This window comes from Neltuma alba, unplaced genomic scaffold (genome assembly GCF_004799145.2).
Source record: "Neltuma alba isolate B1F8T4 unplaced genomic scaffold, ASM479914v2 tig00010684_pilon, whole genome shotgun sequence".
Taxonomy (NCBI): Eukaryota; Viridiplantae; Streptophyta; class Magnoliopsida; order Fabales; family Fabaceae; genus Neltuma; species Neltuma alba.
Genome location: NW_021635524.1, coordinates 1,547,953 through 1,568,573, shown reverse-complemented (window position 1 = coordinate 1,568,573; position 20,621 = coordinate 1,547,953). Strand labels below are relative to the sequence as shown.

Here is a 20,621-nt window from a genome sequence, read left to right as displayed (position 1 = left end):
TTATTGGAGGATTAAATTGAATATATAACTGCATGTCTAAATCATATGAGAACCCTTTTAGTAACTAAAACAAACTTAAATCATACAAAACTTTGGACTAATTATATATAATCTCTCCCACGTTTAAAAGTTTAAATTTAACCCCCCCATTGGCCAAAAAAAAAAAAAAACAACCCCTAACCTTTTCTTTTTCTAATCACTGGTCGTTACGTGACTGCTATTTTTTTGACAGAAATTGCCACGTCATATCAATAGAAAACACGTAGCATCTTACATGGCATCTTATATATGAATGATTTTATAAAATTTCCTCAACTTTAAGTCAGTTACATAAACATCCCCACAAAAAAAATTTAGAATATTAAATTTAAATTTTGAAACGTCTAGGGGGTTATATATAATCTGTCTAGAGTTCAAAGAATTTTTATAAAATTAATAGCTTACATAAGATGTCATGTGTCTTCTATTGATATGACGTGACAATTTTTATTAAAAAGAATAAAGATAAAGATAATGGCAATTTAATTGCAAAAAATCTATGGTAAAAGTCCATGGTAAAAAATTAAAATGTTAGGGGATTAAGTTTAAACTTTCAAATATCAAGAATGTTATGTGCAATTTACAAAAAGTTCTGAGGCTTTTTGTATAATTTGGCCTGAAAATATTCATGTGAGCAATATCACCCACCCCACACACAGCTTACCCGCATTAATGAGATAAAGTTTCTCCGAAATGAAACTACTCATGGAAGATTACCAACAGAGCCATCTAATGAGATGCAAGCAAAGTATACAAGTACTCCTCAGGGTCAGACTTATACCATAAGAAAAGACAGTAGTTAATCTAGTATTTGTACTAAACGCTCGCCATCTAATTACACGACCAAGTCATAAAATTCTCAGATCATTGTTTTTAACACCCATAAAGCATTTTGAGCATATATTAGTGCAGACACAAACTACGGAGTTGATAATTTCATATCCATGCTCATTTCCTTGGCTTCACAAGGTAACCCATCATGCCAATTTAATTTCTTGGAGGAAAAAGCTCATCATTGTCTCTTGCACAATCAGGCATAGCATCGCCATTATCTTCCGGAATACCATCCAATATGGTGCAGAGATCATCAGGTGCATGTAAGCCAGAGCAGTGCTGATAACAGTCATGATTATCCTCCATGAGGTAGTTCTTTACATGATATCCTGTTACACGCATTGCATCTTGCCTCTTGATGTGGCCATGCCTCAGAACTATTTTAGCGTGCCGGGCCGTCCAGTCAGGGCGGCTCCAAAGGTATAGTGGGGGAGGCTTCCGGTTCCAGTCTTCCATTTGTTTATTATGTATGTCAACAGATCCAGGCAGATAAAATGACTGAGTGAAGAAATGCAATTCATTACTTGCTTGCTTCAAATCCCTCTTAAAAACATAATCTTCAAAAAGTTAATTTTTTAAAGATTAATACTATTATTGGTCCTTATAGTTTACACTCATTTTGGTTTTGGTTCTAGAAATTTGAAACTGTTGTTAATGCCACGTAAGCACAATTAACGGTGCTAACTCTAAGTCCAAGTTCTTATAAAAATATAAGGACCAACAGTTCAAATGGAATAAATTTGAGGGACAAAAAAACATGAGTTTCAAACTTCAGGGATCAAACCAAAATGAATGCAACCTATAAGGGCCATCAATGATATTAATCATTTTTTAAATAAAGAAAAAACTTTAGAAAATTTTTGTCAACAAGAACTTTATGGAGAGTTGAAGCCCCAAAGGGAGAATTAGGAATTTTTCTAATAGGGGATCAGAATGGTTTTCCTTGGAGATGGAAAATTCGTCCTCCGGGTTTATATAAACTTGGAAGTCACAAGTCATAGGGGATAAAAGGGCATTCATGTTTATATAAACTTGGAAGTCAGAAGACAAAACTATGTCTTACCAGTTGAGAACCGTTGGGCAATTCTTAACATTGATGCTAAACCAATCTCTTTTCTCAAAACAGAAATCATTCTACAAGCATAAAAACTATTAGCAATACACAAAGCATGTTAAGCAAGGAAAAGGACAGCGAGGGAGATAAAATCCATTGATGGTATAAATGAACACTACAAGAATCTTTCGGGTCTAAATTTGAACCAGAAAGCAGCCACAAAGTAGAGCGAAAGATCCAACTTGTAAAGTTGTCCATGATAGGCCAACACAGAAATCAAGGGAAACTTTTTGCCGTATAGGCTTATTAAGATATCGGACAAATGGTCAAGACATAAGATGTAAACCCATTAACGAGTCATTAATTTAAACATTGATGTCCACCATAGTTTACAAGTTGTAATTTTTCAAGTAAGTCAACATTCATCTGCCTTACCGTTGGTTACTATCCAAACAAGGCAAGGACATGTAAATAACTCAAACTTTTCAGCAACATTCAAGATACGGATTCTTCTTTCTTTCCTTTTTTTTTTCTTTTTTTTTATCTATAAGAAACTATCTCCACAGAAAATGCACAGAACTATGCAACAACTTTGGAGTGACCTCAGAATTTGCTACCCACACACACAGCGACAGAGAGAGAGAGATAGAGATAGAGAGAGAGAACTTTCAACAACAGATGGGCAATTTTCAATTTTCAAGAGAAGCTAGTATGGAAAAGAACAAATAGGACAGAAGCCAAACCTTAGCCTGGAAGATATCATAGTTTTTAAATGAGCAGATTTTCCCCATCTGCTCAAGTTTCGATATCATCAGACAGCTGAAGTCATTAGAACCACAGCAAAAGTCTACAATCTGCTAAGGATACCACGTTGTACAGATGAGCACAAATTAATGCAAATGGTAAAGCAATAATGAAATTAACTGAAACTTGATCATTCTGGTAAGAGAAAATGATAAATTGACATCAAAGAACAAGCCCCCGTGTTTGAAAACCATCGCAATTGTTATATTATGAGACTTTAATCCCGTGTTTTTATTCTAATAAGCCACAAGAATTTACAGTTCTTCACAGAAGTTAATTAATGACTTGAACAAACTGAACAATATTGAGTCTAAACACTTCAGTAGAACGTGTGTATGATACAATTGCTACAAGACTTGAGGCATTTCGACTTCTCTGAGACGGAAAAGAAATCAGGAGTGGCAACAGAGCAAAGACAGGGAAAACTAAATATTACCATGAAAATGGAGCTGAGTTATCGGATGATCAAACTACAAACTTATGGTAACAAATCAAAACCGCATACATGGATTACTGCGATCAGCTTCATTAAAATAGTACCAATTATGTATTGACTAAACAAAAAAAGTTAGTGGCACGTAGTGTATTGGCAGAACCCAAATAAAGCATAAAGAATAAAAACTTACCGTATCACCACTTTGTACATACCAATGAAGCCTATCAACAACCTGCATAAGAAAAAATAGAATGAGATCATTTCTATATAACAACTAAAAGTATTGACACATATGTAACTGCTATTCTTGTACCTAACCATGGTGGGTAAGCCATAGTACAAGCCAAAATCAAGAAAAATAAAACAAATAGTATAAACCTTGGTGTCTGTTTATGCTGCATAGCTCAAGAAAAAGAACCTTCAAAGAGTAATTACTGATGATCTGCCTTACTTTAATTTGTGGTTGTTGTTGTTTTTTTTTTTTTTTTAAATCTACTTGTTTGGCTATATTCTTCTTTTATCCCTACAAACAATGGATTCTGGTGGCACGGTTATTGTCTCAGTTCATATACATTGAATAGAAGGTCACAACATCTGAGGTGCCACCATGTCCCGCTGCCCCCTTTCCCATGAGCCATTTTTCACTGTCATTCACCTAGAACTATTTGAACCGGTCTCCTCTGTTGATTTGGTGGCCAATAGCAGCAGGATTTGTAACAGCGACTGCTCAGAAGGCAGATAAGATGGTGAACCTAATATTCAAGAAGAGCTTGAAGCATATTGAGATAAGGGCATTGCGCCCAAAGAGGAACCCAACCAGATTCATGAAATGATCCAAAACCATTCACATTTAAAGAAAGAAGATGATACTCAATCAAATATTGAAGGAACTACCAGCTTTAAACAAGTTCACCAAAACAGTTCACAAGAACCTTGCAACAAGCGTGATCGAGATGCTCCTTAACTACAGCATAGATACAAATTTGCTAAGGATATAAGGAAAATGAAACCATTACTGGTAGTTCAACCAAGCCCTCCTTTTGTATAGTGTGATAAGAATTGGGAACATGGTATTATTGGGGTTATTCCCAAATTTTGCTGTGGTCTCAAACCACAAATATAAAATGTTGAAGAAGCTACAAGTAGAGCCGTCAAAATGGGCCAACCCCATCAGGCAGGCTTAAGTGAAGGGCCGAATTAGTATTTTAAGGGGTTCAAAAGGAGATTAAGCTTAAACGGGTTAGCCCTAAGGGCTTAGAATCAAAAGGGCTAGCTCGTTAGGGCTGAGAGCCATCCCTTCTAAACCTTCTTTTTTTTTTTTCAATCAAAACTTAATATATTATTAAAAGGGATAAGGTGTTCAAATACCCTGAAAGTATCCAAGAGGGAGCACTCAACACAGAGAAGTTTTTTGTTTCTTTTAATCTTATATGCCCTAGATGTTTTATTTCGTAGCATTTCTGCCCTGAACCATTATCTTAATCAAACCTAATGGTAAATAACGGCCAAGGTAATTTTTATTATAAAAATAAACTTTTAGGGCATATAAGAGCTAAAAGAAGCTTCCAGGTGCTTGGAGCTCCTTCATGGATACTTCTAAAATATTTAAGGACATTATCCAATATTAAAATAAGCTACTACTATAGAGCTTAGGAAATAATAAATAATAATTTAAATTCTAATTTGAATATAATTAACTCAATGTAGATTTCAAGAGCAAGTTAAATTTCTTTTATCAATGTCAAAATATGGGGACATTGTCTACCAATCTTAGAGGTGGGAGTGCATCAACTTCTAAAACTTCAACACTCATAACTCATCATTCTTTCCACCATTCAAGTATTTCAACAACAACATCCTTTGATGATGCATTTGACATATGAATGTTTTAAATTTTTTGTCGCTTAAACTTTCTTAATTTTATTTAGCTAGTATAGCAATATTTACCTGAAGTTTTTTAATGTTGTAGGATTATTAAGATATTTATACAATATACAATTATGGATCAGTCTTTTATAAACAAATCTGAAACTAGAAAATTATCTAAAAGAACTAATACTTAAGTCTAATAATTGGAAAGAATTAGATGTTTGAATTGGTAGAACGATCAAAATCAATTTCATATCCTTTTAAGAATGTCAACTAATATTCTTAGCATTTCAACCAGTATAATAGCTAATGAATCTATTAGGGCTTTTGCTTATAAAAAAGTACCCATTATCCTTCGCAACATAGTTTTGCAATTTGATTGAAGTTGCTTGGTTTCTCCTGGTCTCCTTTGCTTCTCTATTTTCCCTTTCCTCTTCTCTCTCCTATTTCTTTACTTTCCATAACACAATGGGCCTTTGGACAGAAGGAATACAACAGCATGCTGGAGTATTTAATGTCCATTAATTTTGTTTTCATATGGTTTTTCTTTAGAAGTCTTAGAAACCTATGGCCTAGAGGGGGAAAAAAATCTTATCCTACATGGGAATTAGGGGTGAAAGGGGTAGTTTGGGCAATTAGCATAAGAGGTCTATAAATAAGGTAATCATTGATGTATTGGGTGTCGAGTGAATTTCATAATTTACTATTTAGTCTATTCTCTTTGTTTACTTATATCAAAAATATTAAATTTAATTATCAAAAATTAATTTGAAAAGGGGTAATGAAAGGCACAAAGAGAACACTCAATAACTTTTGAACGAGATTTTTAAATTAACAATCTATCCAAAGTTTTGGTTGATAAAGAAGAATGGCACCGTACAATCCATATGACTGACCTTATCTAATAGGATAAGGCTTTGTTGTTATTATATAAAAAATATTTATCTTTAAAAATATCCTATTAAATAACAAAAGTAATATATATATATATATATATATAGAGTATACTCCTCTGGTCCTATTTATAAGTCACTTCCAACATCTTTCACACAGATCAAGAAAAACCTTAAATTCATTAACTCTCATTTAAAATTCAACAACTTTTAAACTTTATCCCTATTTAATATGTATTATACCACATGTAAACAAAGTTAACACTAATAAATGAAGGGTAAAATTATACATCTAAATAAAATAATTTTCTTAGTGCCCTATTACCAAAAAATATCTTCTCTTTCTGTCCTATAAATATGACCAAAGGAGTATATCATAATAAAGGAACCAGACAGCTTCCCTCCTCCTCTTCATATTATATATTTTTATATATAATTATATTGGGGGATGGACAAATGGGATCATGGAAGAATGTGCAATATTATGCTGCATATTGTGTAAAAGGAGATCCTAGGCATTTGAGGCAATCTTAGAAAAATGAGAAAAAGGAAGAAATACAAACTTGCAAGCAACACATGTCAAACAGAGCTATAATTTAGAGTTCAGATTTTCCTTTTCCTTCATTGCAATTTGGATCACTTGACTCAGTGCTCTCTTTATTTTCCAATGTCTCTCTCGTCTTGAAGCATCATTCTCCTAATCTCCTTTCCTTATGCTTTCTACCCTAAAAAGTTTATTCATTTCATTCTTTTTACATTACTTTCTAGGAGTTCTCTTTTACAGTAAGTTTTTTTTTTACATCTCCTCATCTACTATTTTTCATCTCTTCTTCCTGACCTTTTGTCTTTTTCTTGAAATTTTCTTCTTTCCCAGGGATCTTGCATTTTTCAGGAAAAAAAGTGACCCAAGTAAACCCCCAGGTTACTCTGGGTCAAATTCCAACTGGGTTTGACCATCAGTTGGCTTGGACAGGTCCCCGAGTTACCAATTTTTGGGTTAACCCAGCTGATATGGTTTTTTATGCCATAGTTTGAAGCATTTCTATCTATGCCTTTACTTAACACTGCACCTCAAAAGGTTTTTTGCTGTGTTGCATTTGTCCATAACTTATAGGAATAAACTTGATGCTAGGGCTCATAAATGTATTTTCTTGGGTTATTCAGCCACTCAAAAGGGGTACAGATGTTATTCTCCTACTCTCAAGTGGTATTTTGTGTCCATAGGTTTACCTTTTTAAAGGATCAGTCTTATCATCCAAAAACGCCCTTTCAAGGGGAGAGTTTTGAGGGCAAGCAAACCTTTGAGAGCCTATTTCTACTGCACCAGAATCTGTTAGCCCAAAGGACCTAGAACCTGAAATATTCACTATACATGTTGAAATTAGACCTGAAACTGTTGAAATCAGCACTGGACATGTCAACAAGAGACTAACCTGACAAAATGCACTAACTTACTTGGAAACATCCATTTCAGACTTGGATTAAATTATTGGTAATTTAGAAAATAAAATTACTAAAAATGTACAAAGTGGATATATAGTCTGCATAATTTTACCGTTGAAAAACATTAACCTCACCTGGAAAATCAAGCTATACGAGTAGTATCTCATAAGCAGCTATCAAGATGCATTCAATGCCCTGATGTGCAAAGTCAAGCTACAGGAGTAGTATCTCATAGGCAACAACATTGCAAGGCTCATAAATGACATCACATGGGGAGTGAGGCTATTCAGGAAACGAATCTCACTAGACATAGCAAAGAATAGCTAAGATATGAGAACTGAATGTGTTAGGACCACTTTTGAATATCTACAAAAATACATGTTAAGGGAGAGGAACTTTTTGTTGGGTAGAATTTTGACTTGCTATTTTGAAGAAATAGAGAGTAGGGTTGATATAGAACTACTATAGTCAAAGTCTCTGTACTGGGGATTGTAAAAGTCACTTTTGGTCTATAAATCTCACTTTGGTTTCACAAAAGAGGCAGGAAGAACTTTGAATCAGGCTTAGCCATTAGAGTAGAGTGAGCCATCCTCTCGATTGATTGCCAAACTTGTTATATTCTGTCCAGTGGAGATAGTAGCATCTTTATGTGTGGTTTGTAACTCTGCCCTTTGTTATCCTTTGCGTTAGAGTCTGAAAGTGGAACCCTTTTCCTTTCTTCTCAGTGTCATTTCTAACTGTGCACCAGTGCAATATATTGCAATCTAAGTAATGTATTTTATTTTAAGTTTTGACCTTTAGTGTCAATCTCTTCTTTAAATAGCTGAAGGCGTCTGATTCTGGAAGTATTTGTGGATGGTCATAATAGAATGCAAATGGCTTTATTCTTTCTTGGATCTCTATTTAGCTAATTGTTTCCTATTATACTGCCCTATGATTCTTGGTTTTTGTTAACTTTCACAAGGAATTATTTTCTATTTGAATCTTGCTGATTTATTGGGATTGACCTTTGTTCTCATCTCCCCTCAATATACGTACTCTACTCTACTGCTTCAAGACCTATAAAAGATGGTATTTTCAGCCATCTGTTCTGATTTTCTATAGAAAAAAGGGATAACAATTGATCGCAAAAAATCTTCTTCCTGATGTCAGTAATTCAGAAGTATTACCTCATTAAGCTTGCCTAATTTTGTAAAATGGCGCCCAAAAGAAGTATATCTCTTCCAATGAAGAAAAGGTGCTAGGTAGACCTTGAGCTACCTTTGCAATCAAGCTAATAATAAGTATTATAATTATCTGTCCAAAAAGCCTCTAATCATTTTGACAGATATACAGTCAACGATGTCTATGATACAACTTAATAAGAATATCCATAATGTTGAGAGCCATACAGCGTATAGCAAAAACTACAAACTGATAGATATCTCTACCAAACTTATAAACATTGTTTCTCCCCTTATTTTAAATAAACCACTAGAGAGAGAGACAAGGAAAGAAGATAGGCGCAACCTATGACTTTAACTATTGAACAATATAGGTTGAGTTAAAACTGTGTGTTATTTTAAATGAAAATACAAATGCAAAAATAAATCGAATTAATGAGGAAAGCAAGAATAGTGGAACTAAGAGTATAGAGAATATTCCAAAAAAGCCATGTTGCAGAGGTTTATAAAAATCTACTTTCAAACTTTGTTGATAGAAGGAAAATGTGCCCCACAAAATGAAACTCTTACGATAATAATTTTAAAATGTTTTACAAAACTTCTACAAACAAAGCGCAAAATTATTGAATACTAAACAATTTTAGTTTCAGTATATGGAAGAATGAGATAAAGGATAAGTACAAACTGCACAAGACAATACAACATTTTGTAATAGATGGAAACATTATTAAAGTGCTGACAACAGGAATTACGTTGAACTCTCATTTAGTATTGTCATCTTTTTCATCAAGTGCTTCATTTGTATATTTAATCTTTATGAGAGTTTTTCTCCTTTTATGTTCTCATTTCTAACTGAAGATTTGGTTGTTGATAGAGTGCAATGACATCATACAATCTATGTAGCCAACCTCACCTAGTGGGATAAGGCTGCTTGTTGTTGTTGCATGTTCTCATTTCTAAGAGAGATTATTCGAAGATAAGGGATTATTTTTAGTGGAATTGGGTTGCTCTTGTGCAAAGAGATTGAACCACATTGGTTAAACCTCTAGGTAAGTCTAAGTATTGGTTAAGACTTTGAAACTTTATTAGCTTGCATTTGTTAGGTTTCATTGGCTTTTATTCCCTGGAGGTCTCCTTTGTGTATATGTGGCTTTGTATTATGTAGTTTTACCAAGAAGAAATGCAAACTAGAATTTTCTCCTCCCAAGTCCACATTTTATTACTTTTCTAGTGTTAGATGGAGAAATTTTATTGTCTTCAAGTTTTATCTCTCTACTAAATGTTAGTCTGACCCCAAACAATGGTTCCTGAACATGACTTTATTTCTCAAACACATCATGATGCAGGGCAAGGGGAAAGGGGGAGAGAGAAGTATAGAAATTGGAGTGTGATGGCAAATAATCTCAACTTAATTTAATAGGTGAAAGGTTCAACATCAAAATAATCCTAGAGATTATTGAGTATAAAGATCAAAATACAAATGACATGAATAGACCTAAAAAAATTACTAAGACATCAAATCACTAAATCATCAAACAAATCCAACTATGTTCCCCATCATATCAACAATGCGTTGTTGTTGCAGTATTGGTGATCAATATGTTGGCCACCGTAACACACCTGAAGTTAGGTATATTCACGATTCATAGCAAATAGTAGTCAATTTAATTTTATTGGAAGATGTGACCAAGATAGGTTCTGTGTAGTCAAAATAATTGCCCAAAGTGGAAACAAGAAGTCCTCCCTGTATGATAGTAACTTTAAAATGAAAGCACTTGCCATGCTTAACTGAAGGAAATTTGTAGGCATCATAAATAACATTCCAATGAACAATCATAAAAGTTGACACATTGAAATAAATTAAGACCTGTAAATTATATTTTCTCACTAAAAAGAAAAAGGATAATTTGAGATATGTTGCTTCAAACCTGCCAAATAAAAATTTGATTGAGGATCCCTGGCTCACAAATAGCTTTAGCATCCTCAATACAGCATCCACCTCCACCTTCTAACATTTGTAAGGCAGTTTGAATTGCCTGTGAGAAAGTCAAACATTCTTTAGCTAAAAGGCTAATAGCCCATCAGTTAGTTTAGCATAAATTCTCATATTTTGTATGACCTCAGCTGGAAGATGCTAAAATTAAGATATACCTTAACTGAACCCTCTACTTTTCCTTTAGTAAGATTCTTATCTAACGCAGTTTCTGAGAAACATGAACTTGTAACCAAGTGTAGCTAGCTCCTTTTAAACTCTTCCTCTTCAAATTCAGATGTAGATTCTTCTATCAATGACAAAACTCTGCATGCAATTAAACAACACCCAAAATAGTTGTGCCCTAATGGAAGCAATTGAACTAAAAATCAGGTACCATTTGTAAATTTTATCGAATAAAGCAAAACATATGACATCAGGTACCATTTGTAAATTTTATCAAATAAAGCATAACATGTGACATTCAAACAAAATAACGTTTTCTCATATCATTGTTGGCAAGTTGATATAACGTTTTGGCTTTTTTCACCACAGGGTTTTCTAGGATGGTTTTATCAGTTCTTCCACTAGACAGACAATATTTGCTGCGGCAACCTATCTGGATGTAATCTTGAACTACAAGATAGGTTATCATTTTTCAAAGGTGATTTGCTTTAAGCTGTTTAAAAGGAATTACTAGGAAGAAACCTCTTTTCATCCTTCAAAGATTTTCCAACTACATCAAGCCTAATTGATCCTGATAAGATACTTATATCTTGTTTGGAGTGTTTGTTGGTAATCTCTGCAGAACCTCCATTGCGAATGCTACCGCCTGCCACTATTACCTTTTCTGGCAATTTTATATTTATGATTCTTCTTCTAGCAGTAATATGTTCTTGTCTTGATGAAGTGGCAACCCTCTCTTGACCTAATAGTACATTGTAAGGGCCTTCATTCTTTCTTCTTTCCCTACTAGGAAATACCAGATGATTTTTAACTGGAGTCCTGAGTTCGAGAACTATCTCATGATCCCTAAATGTGCGCCAAACTATATGGCATAAGGTGAGAGACATATAAATCTCAAGCAGTATTCATACTTCAGTTTTAACACCACTATTACAATAAGAACTTACATGCAGTACATCAAAATTCGACCATCAAGTAGATCCTCCCAAGCTCTTTGGTCAGTACCCATAAGGGCAATCTCCCTGCTTAAAGAAAGTAGATGTAGATAGAGAGATTATGGCAAACACAAAGGCATTCTACATCCAATCTTTAGATTTCTTATCATACTCCTCCGGTCCTTAATATAAGACCTAATTAACTAATTTGAACAGATTAAAGATGTTAGTTAAATTAGCTAATATGATTTTTTTTTAAAAACACTCTAAGCATCTTCTTTAATTCCCTCCCTCCCTTCCTCTCTTACTAGATTATTGTTCGGGGAATATCAAGAGGATTAATTTGGGAAAAAATTGATAAACATATGCAATAAGTCTGATATATAAAACCAGCACCAAAAAGAACATTTACCTCTAAATCAAAAAGAACATTTACAATTGATAACAAAGAGGGGGTGGAGAGGGGGAGAACTACCTGGGTAAGCACTTCTTGTGGCAGGCCTTAGGGCAGAGTCTGCACATTGCAAACTGCAAGTCATGAACATTCTTATCTTCAACTTTCCTACACAATGAACATTTATGAAGAGGACACGAATGATTTCCCAGCAGCAATATTTTTTCGTATTTCTCCTCTTTCAAAATCAACACCAAAGGACAGTAACTTCGCAACGCATTCTGGATGGTAATAATGGCCACAAGTTGAAACAATGCAACGGAATACCTACAATCAAACGACAAAGTACTTTACTTTTACATGTTATGAACCTATGAACCAAATAACAAGTTTAATTTCAAGAACAAAAGGACAAGTAGATATTTAGACTCTAGATACCAAAGGAAAAAAAGAACCAAAATTAGATATAAACAAGTCAGAGCAAGAGAAAGAAAAGGTATCTAAATACAGGAATAGAGATATTCAAGGTTCCAGATTCTTGAATATTCATAAGACAATCATGTGACTAAATCCTAAAAGCCATGAATCTTTCAACACCTGCAACACCATCTTTTGTCTATATTCCTTCATTACCATCTCTATTTTCACAACATATGTACTTATTGCTACTAAGAAATAGAATCTTTAGAGAAATTATTAGCTTATGGGTCCAATACGAAAGGGGAAGAAACAAGTTGAACAAAAAGTTTGAATATTAATACTATTATAATGAAAATTATAACTAATTAATTTCTTAAAGGATCAACCATATTAAAAAACAAAGAAACAGTTGTGAAGAATGAAAAATAAAATTTATATATATATCGTTGGATGTTTTTCATATGAAATCCTCCTACAGTGGAAAAGCAAGACACATAATAAAATGGGGGAAATAAATTAGATTTAAAATATACCTCTATATTAGAAGATTCATCAGACGAATCCAGTTTTCCACAGACAAAGCACTGATGCTGCTTATACTTACAATTAGCATAGAAGAAATTTGGGATGGCCTGTAAAAGCAAGATTTGCTTTCATTAGCACAAGACAATTCCAATCAATAAGAGGGGACACTGAATATGTAAGACAGAGTGCTTGCATCAACTTCAGCCTTAGTGTAGCCAAGAGATTCGCATGTATCTAAACCAACATATATGGTTGCATGGAATGATCTCAGGCATTTCCCTTCACAACTGCATCATTAAAAGAAAAATACTAACACAAGATAACAAAGGTTTAATTACTAAATAATAAGGAAAGGTAATCTGAGGGAAGTGTGTCTTTATATCATAGATAAGATATGATAAGGACATACAACAGGATTTCACCACCATTATCACAAATTGCACAAACAGCATCATAAAACCCAGCATAATGTGTGAGAATCCAAATCCGATTTTGTAGGGATTGAGTGTGTAAATATTAGGACTTGAATTTGTTTTAAATCTGATTGCATATTCCCTGATTTCCTCCCTTGATTCTCGGTCATACAATTAAACTCGGCGGACCTCCATTCTTGTATATAATCATACCTTATTGAGATGAATAATACACAGTTGAATCAGCACTCTCGGTGTCCTTCATGGTATCAGAGCATTCACTGGACACTGAGAACTTGTCTGATTCATCTGAAGTCAACCACAAGTCGAACCTTCGGCTTGAATCCTCACATCTGATGTCGACTGGTCCCGAAGGTTCCTTTGCCGTCAATGGGTCTCGACCAGCTACTGCGAGCTTGGAGACCTTATCTGTCCTCATTGTCCCTGAACAGCTCACTGGCGAGGATTACCAAGAATGGGCACAGTCCATGTCTCTCGCCCTTGCCGGTCACAGTCGACTGGGTCATATCACCGGTGACACTGCTGCACCTCTATCGTCTGACACCAAAGGCATTGCCACGTGGAAGGCCGAAAATGCCTTGGTCTAATCCTGGTTGGTGAACGCTGTGGCGCCAACAATCAAGAAGAGTTTAATGTTCCTCCCAACTGCACGTGAAATCTGGGAAGTAGTTCGTGAAGCATATGACGACAATGGTAACATCTCACCAGTATTTGAGATTCGATCTCAACTTTAGTCCACGAAACAAAATTCCCGAAGCCTCCATGAGTATTATCTTGAAAAGACCTCCCTTTGTGAGGAGTTGGACCTGCTGAACCACCGAACTTTTCACTGTTCCACCGACGCTGCATCTGATCACAAGGAGAGGGAGGTCGAGAGGTTATTTGAACTGTTAGCTGGCCTAGACTCAGTGTATGATGATGCTAGGGGGCATATTTTTAGCCTCGAACCCTTGCCAAGTGTCCGAGAAGCCTTTGCCCTCCTATGGAAAGAAGAATCAAGGTGTAAAGTCATGCTCAAGGACGATCACAGTTCTCAGGTTCCCACTGTTGAAATCTCCGCCCTTGCTGCTCGTATAAATGACCAAAAACCCAATAAGGGTCGTCCCTTGTGTGACCATTGTAAGAAGCAAGGTCACACCAAAGACACTTGTTGGGACCTGCATAGCAAACCATATGATTGGAAGCCCCGAAAACCTAGAAACAGAGGCTACGTTACTGAAAAGGGAGGTGACTCGGACAGTGCTTCCACATCTCAAGAAGACCCATTAAACAGAATCATTGAATTATGCACAATAATGCAAACAAGTCAGCAACCTTCCAAACAACCCACTGCCACTGTTGTAAGAAGAGGTAATTTTTTAACAGCCTTGAAATCTATTAAAAGTAAATGCTCTGGGAACTGCTGGATAGTTGACTCAGGTGCGTCTAATCATATGATCGATAACCGGTCTCTATTCTCTTCTTACACTATTATGACTAACCGCTTCACAATTAAGATTGCTGATGACTTTGATTCTTTTGTTGCTGGAATTGGTATTGTAAAGGTCTCCACTTCATTAGCTCTTCATTATGTCTTACATGTGCCAAATCTGAAATGCAATTTATTATTTGTTAGTCAACTGGCTGGGGAGGAACGCTGTCATGCTAATTTCTATGCCACTCATTGTTTATTTCAGGATCTGCTGACGAGGATGATGATTGGCAGTGCAAATGAGTACGATGGTCTTTATTACCTTGATGATGATCCTCCATAACATATTAAGTCTTGTAATAAAGTGTCTCTCCCTAGGATTAGTGAATTGGAGTTATGGCACCAACGGTTAGGACATCCCAATTTCCATTATATGTCTCAAATGTTTCCATCCATTTTTTCTAATAAAGATCTTTTTGAATTTCATTATGACTCTTGCGAAAAGGCTAAACATCATCACACCTCTTTCACTCACCATCGTTACCGTGCTTCACAACCATTTACTACCATCCATAGCGATTTGTGGGGTCCTTCTCGCACCCCAAATGGTTTATCACCTTTATTGATGATCACACATGTGCAAGCTAGGTCTATTTATTGAAAGAAAAAACAGAAGTTCCTCAGATTTTTGTCAACTTTTACAACATGATCAAAACTCAATTCCAAACGCCAATCCAGACTCTTCACACAGACAATGGCATATAATACTTTAATCAAACACTATCCATATTCCTCACTGAGCACGGTATAGTCCATAGGAGCACTTGTCCTAATAGTCCCCAACAAAATGGAATTGCAGAAAGAAAAAATTGCCACATACTTGAAACAACCAGGGCACTCATGTTTACCAGTCATGTTTCTAAATTCCATTGGGATGATGCCGTCCTCACTGCTACTTTCCTCATTAATCACATACCTAGCAAACCCTTGTCCTATAAAACACCACGCCAAGTTCTTCATCAACATTTCAATCTCCCATACCTGGAAAATACCTTACCCCTCAAGATTTTTGTCTACACCTCCTATGTCCATCTCCATCATTCTAGCAAACTTGACCCCAAAGCACTGCGTTGTATCTTTCTTGGCTACTCTTCATCTCAAAAAGGGTACAAATGCTATGATCCTGTCTCCAAACGCCTCTTTATTACTTATGATGTCACCTTCCATGAGACCACATCGTTCTATCAGCAGTCTGTCATTCAAGGGGAGAGTGAGAGTGAATTCTAGACTTATGAGAAACCAACACCAGCATCACCATCGCCAACACCACCACCACCTTCACCCCATGAACAAACCTTTGTTGACCACACCTTACTAAACCTTGACACCTCACCAACTAAGCCCATCCATGACAACACTGAATCTGTACCCTCTATACTCTGTGTTCAAGAAAAATCTAATCCAAGGGGAGACAAAAACATGTCAGTAAAGACCTATACACAAAGGCCAAAAACAGGTGACGTACCACAAGCTCCTAGCACTTGCCAAGAGTCAAACCTAAAGGCAAATCCAATAGAAGAGCGAGGTATGGAACTCAATAATAATATACCAAAAAAAGAGGCACCAGAAAATCTTGACGTTCTAATTGCAATTAGAAAGAAGCCAAGATCTTACACTAGACATCCCATAGAAAAGTTTGTCTCATATAAGGCTCTCTCTCCAAAATACCATGCCTTCATTGCTCAACTGGACAATGTTAGGGTACCACATAACATTGATGAAGCCTTAGCCCTACATGAGTGGAGACAGGCAGTTATGAAGGAAATGGAAGCCCTTGAGAAAAATAACACCTGGGTAGTGGTAAATCTACCAAAGGGATAGAAACCAGTTGGATGTAAGTGGGTGTTCATCCCAAAGTATAAAGCCGATGGAAGCCTAGAAAAGTATAAAGCAAGACTGGTTGCCAAGGGTTTCTCACAAACCTATGGCAAGGACTACACAGAGACTTTTGCACCGGTGGCAAAATTAAACACAATCAAAATTTTATTATCACTAGCTGTTAACCTAGATTGGCCTTTACATCAAATGGATGTCAAAAATACCTTCCTCAATGGAGAACTCAAGGAAGAGGTCTACATGAAACTACCTCCAGGGTTCCCAGGGAAGAAACCAGGCTAGGTGTGCAAACTAAGAAGATTGCTGTATGGGTTAAAGCAATCTCTGAGAGCATGGTTTGAAAGATTCACCAAAGTACTCAAAAAGCAGCGCTACACACAAGGGCAAAGCGATCATACCATGTTCTTCAAACATAAAAAGGAAAAAACAACTATTCTAGCAGTATATGTTGATGACATTGTACTCACAGGGGATGATGTGATAGAAATAGAACAAATTAAAACTGCATTGGCCCTGGAATTCCAAATCAAAGACCTCGGGGAAATGAAGTATTTTCTCAGGATGGAAGTTGCTCAATGAAAGAAAGGGATTTATATCTCTCAAAGAAAGTATATCCTAGACCTCTTGAAGGAAACAGGAATGCTGGGTTGTAGACCAAGTGATACACCTATGAGAGTTGATAACATCAGTGATAAAGGGGATCTTGGTAAAGCTGTGGATATGGGAAAGTATCAATGAATGGTGGGAAAACTCATATACCTCTCCCATACCTGACCAGATATCGCTTTAGCAATTAGTGTGGTTAGCTAGCACTCAGATGATCCTAAGCAGAAACATCTTAATAAAGTCTACAAAATTCTTAGATACTTGAAGGGATCCCCAGGTCGTGGGCTGTTATTCAAGAAATCCGATAAGAAAACAATTGAGATATTCACAGATGCTGACTGGGCAGGTGACCAAGATGATAGGAAGTCCACATCAGGCTATTGCACCTTTGTTTGGGGCAATCTTGTTAATTGGAGGAGCAAGAAACAAAGTGTAGTGGCAAGGAACAGTGCAAAAGCAGAGTTCAGGGCAGTGACACTTGGTATATGCGAAGGCATATGGCTAAAAAGGGTACTGGAAGAATTGAAGAAGAACATAAATCTACCTATCAAACTATATTCAGATAACATGGCTGCCATTGATATCTCCTATAATCCAATCCAACATGACAAAACAAAGCATGTGGAAATAGACAAGCATTTCGTAAGAGAAAAGATTGACGGAGTAATAATTCACCTAAGATACATTCCTTCAAACGAACTGACAGCAGATATACTTACAAAGGGACTGACAAGAGACAAGTTTGATTACTTTATTGGCAAGTTGGACATGATTGACATCTATGATCCAACGTGAGGGGAAGTGTGAGAATCCAGATCCGATTTTGTAGGGATTGAGTGTGTAAATATTAGGATTTGAGTCTGTTTTGAATCTGATTGTATATTCCCTGATTTCCTCCCCTGATTCTCGATCATACAATTAATCTCAGCCAACCTCCATTCTTGTATATAATCATACCTCATTAAGATGAATAATACATAGTTGAATCATCACTCTCGGTGTCCTTCATAATGATTTCCAACAACATTAGTTTCTTTACCAGCAGAATCATTAGCGTCCTCATCTGAATCAACTATGTCTTATGACTTCTTTATTGAAGGATCCTAATAAATCAACCAATAGCTTCAAACAAGAAATAAGTTGAACAAGATTCTATAGAAAACAAGTAATAGTTAACATAGACCTCACGGAAGACTTCATTAGACCATGGATCTTTTATAAACGTAAGTAGATACTGCACATTACAAAACAAAACTTAGTGAACAAAGTTAAAGTTAAAATAAACTCAGAGAAAGCAAGCTCAGGTTAGGTAAAACTGCCAAAAAATAAAGAAGTTCATCAGCTAACAAGTGATTGGTTTTGACATAATGGAAAGCAGTACTTGAACAAATAGGTTAAGTGGATAGCAAAATAATTCATGTTTATCTGAAAAGAGTGTCTAGCTCATAACAAATTATAATCAAGGCTAACATTTGGAAAAGCCGATGGGGAAAGCCAGCAATGCTAATTAATTTAAAACAGGATAAGAACCTCAGATTTAGCAAAATCTTTGTCCCTTTCAGCAACCTCTCTAATCAATGACACGTGATTTTTGGATGTTATCCACAGAAGGTTTAACATCAAACGAGCTGCAAAATAGTCATCATCAATGAATCAAGATGGGAGATGGGAGATGGGAGATGGGAGATTAGACATCTGTAAACGGCAGCACAAATACCTGAAGACCTCCTGTAAGTATTTCCAAACAGACATTCTAGGTTCCTCTGGGTTCCTTCTCACAAAATGCATCCAATATACTGTAACCAAGACTGTCCTAATTATAGTTTCATAGCTTTTACTAGGCCTTTGGAGAGTTATCCAAACTTTGTCTTTTGAAAGTACGGCAATGTCGAGCTGCACAGATGAAAGTTCAAATTTCCAAGCTATGATCTGTTTAAAAATTTCCTGATGGTCATCATAAGCAGTGCCACGCAAGTATACTGTCGTAGCCAAGTCACATTTAATCTCATCCATGCTCATCAGTAATGGTAAAATAGAAAGTGAAACAGGTTGATATTTATCATCAATAAAATAGTAATTAGTAACACACTGTGGGACAATCTCGCCCTCTTCATCTGATGATGCCATTGTATGCCCAAAAGTATCCTGTAGAACAAGAAGCATGCGAGTTCTTATAGTTCATTGCTGCAAGGGTACAACTATAGTGTCATATATCATTACTGCCATATCATACATGCATGCAACGTACCAAAGCATATCAATAAGCACGTGCAAATGCAATTTACAAAGGCACGGAAGAGTACTAACATGGAGCAAGAAATTCAAAAGAAATTAAAGAAGCGATAGAGAAATTAAAGGAATCTCCCATCTAGTAGATTTACAGTTTTCCCACTTCGCTCCATTTACTGTTTCAAAACCCAGAAGGATCATGTCCAAGGAATCGCAACTGCCGCCTATGAAACAGTTCCCTTTTCATTATTTTTTTTCCTTGAAAAAAAGTCCTCTAATGGTGTTCCATTTTTTAAAAAAATCCTGATATCTCGCATTCCAAGAAGAGCTTTCCATCCGACCCTCCGATGTTGCCCCACATAATTTTCACGACATCACCTCGTCATCTTCGTGCAAGGCAAATGGGTGGGCACGAACTTCTTTTTATGTGATCCCACTTTTCCCCTCTTCCCTGAGTTTTCTTAGCAACCAAACAAACTAAAACAGAACAACTCTCAACATCACAACGTCAACTCCAACATTGATTACATTTCAAAAGCAAAACACGCGCACACGAAATGTTAAGCTCACGTTGTTCGAGGAAGTTTATCTTAGGAAATGAAAACTCAAAAGTGAAATAGGAAGAAAAATGAAGTACAACTCACATAAAACTAAAGCCTGAAATGAAGTAACTTGATTCTCCTATTTCATCTGAAACCTGATTGGTATCAACCCTAGCAAATGCAAGGAATGGCGAAAATATGGAGGAGGAAGGAGAACGGTGCTAAGCCCGTTAGCACGCAATACGCACTACCCGCCAGCCGTGATCAGGGTGAAGTGTGAACAGTGCGTGTACAATGAAAACATTGCTTTTTATGATTTTAACTCTTCTCTTTTGTTTTTTTTTATAAACCGGAAAAATTTATTTTAACTCTTCTCAGTTCTCCCGAGCGTACCCTGTCAAATAATTAGAATTCATGTATATGTATTACTTTGTGTTTCCTTTTCTTTTTTTGGCATAGAATAAATTGTCCTTATCAAAAATAAAATAAAATAAAACTTTCACAGAAAAATTAAAATTAAAATATAATTTTTACCC

At 35.9% G+C, this 20,621-nt stretch overlaps 1 protein-coding gene and 1 long non-coding RNA gene across 6 annotated transcripts; both read right to left on the bottom strand.

Annotated features, from left to right (window-relative positions):
* Positions 1-874: 874 nt before the first annotated feature.
* On the bottom strand, positions 875-7,282 carry LOC114758250 (protein ENHANCED DOWNY MILDEW 2-like). 5 transcript variants are annotated; one of them, XR_003741766.1, is made up of 5 exons: positions 7,229-7,282; positions 3,740-3,890; positions 2,671-3,399; positions 1,937-2,007; positions 875-1,322 (listed from the first exon to the last, which is right to left on the bottom strand). XR_003741766.1 is itself a non-coding variant. In XM_028947284.1 (4 exons), the coding sequence occupies exons 2-4, from the start codon at positions 2,688-2,690 to the stop codon at positions 1,027-1,029; spliced, it is 387 nt and encodes a 128-aa protein (XP_028803117.1). In that variant the 5' UTR covers positions 2,691-3,399; positions 3,740-3,925; the 3' UTR covers positions 875-1,026. The 5 variants fall into 5 exon arrangements, 4 of the variants coding, with proteins under 4 accessions (XP_028803117.1, XP_028803119.1, XP_028803120.1 ...); XM_028947284.1 differs by lacking the exon at positions 7,229-7,282 and having other exon boundaries at positions 3,740-3,925; XM_028947286.1 differs by lacking the exons at positions 3,740-3,890; positions 7,229-7,282 and adding an exon at positions 3,546-3,710.
* A 3,191-nt stretch (positions 7,283-10,473) lies between these two features.
* LOC114758251 (uncharacterized) lies at positions 10,474-13,068 on the bottom strand. The gene is made up of 4 exons (XR_003741767.1): positions 12,976-13,068; positions 12,104-12,190; positions 10,687-10,793; positions 10,474-10,571 (listed from the first exon to the last, which is right to left on the bottom strand). It is a non-coding gene; the product is annotated as an uncharacterized LOC114758251 (long non-coding RNA).
* Positions 13,069-20,621: the final 7,553 nt, after the last annotated feature.

What these genes read in the sequence shown, in the direction of transcription:
- LOC114758250 (XM_028947284.1), bottom strand. Translation starts at nt 2,690, where the DNA reads ATGATATCTTCCAGGCTAAG. An exon ending in ATGATATCTTCCAGGCTAAG is followed by an intron (nt 2,008 to 2,670) that starts GTTTGGCTTCTG and finishes TTATGCTTGTAG; the next exon opens with AATGATTTCTGTTTTGAGAA. An exon ending in TGCCCAACGGTTCTCAACTG is followed by an intron (nt 1,323 to 1,936) that starts GTAAGACATAGT and finishes AACAAATGGAAG; the next exon opens with ACTGGAACCGGAAGCCTCCC.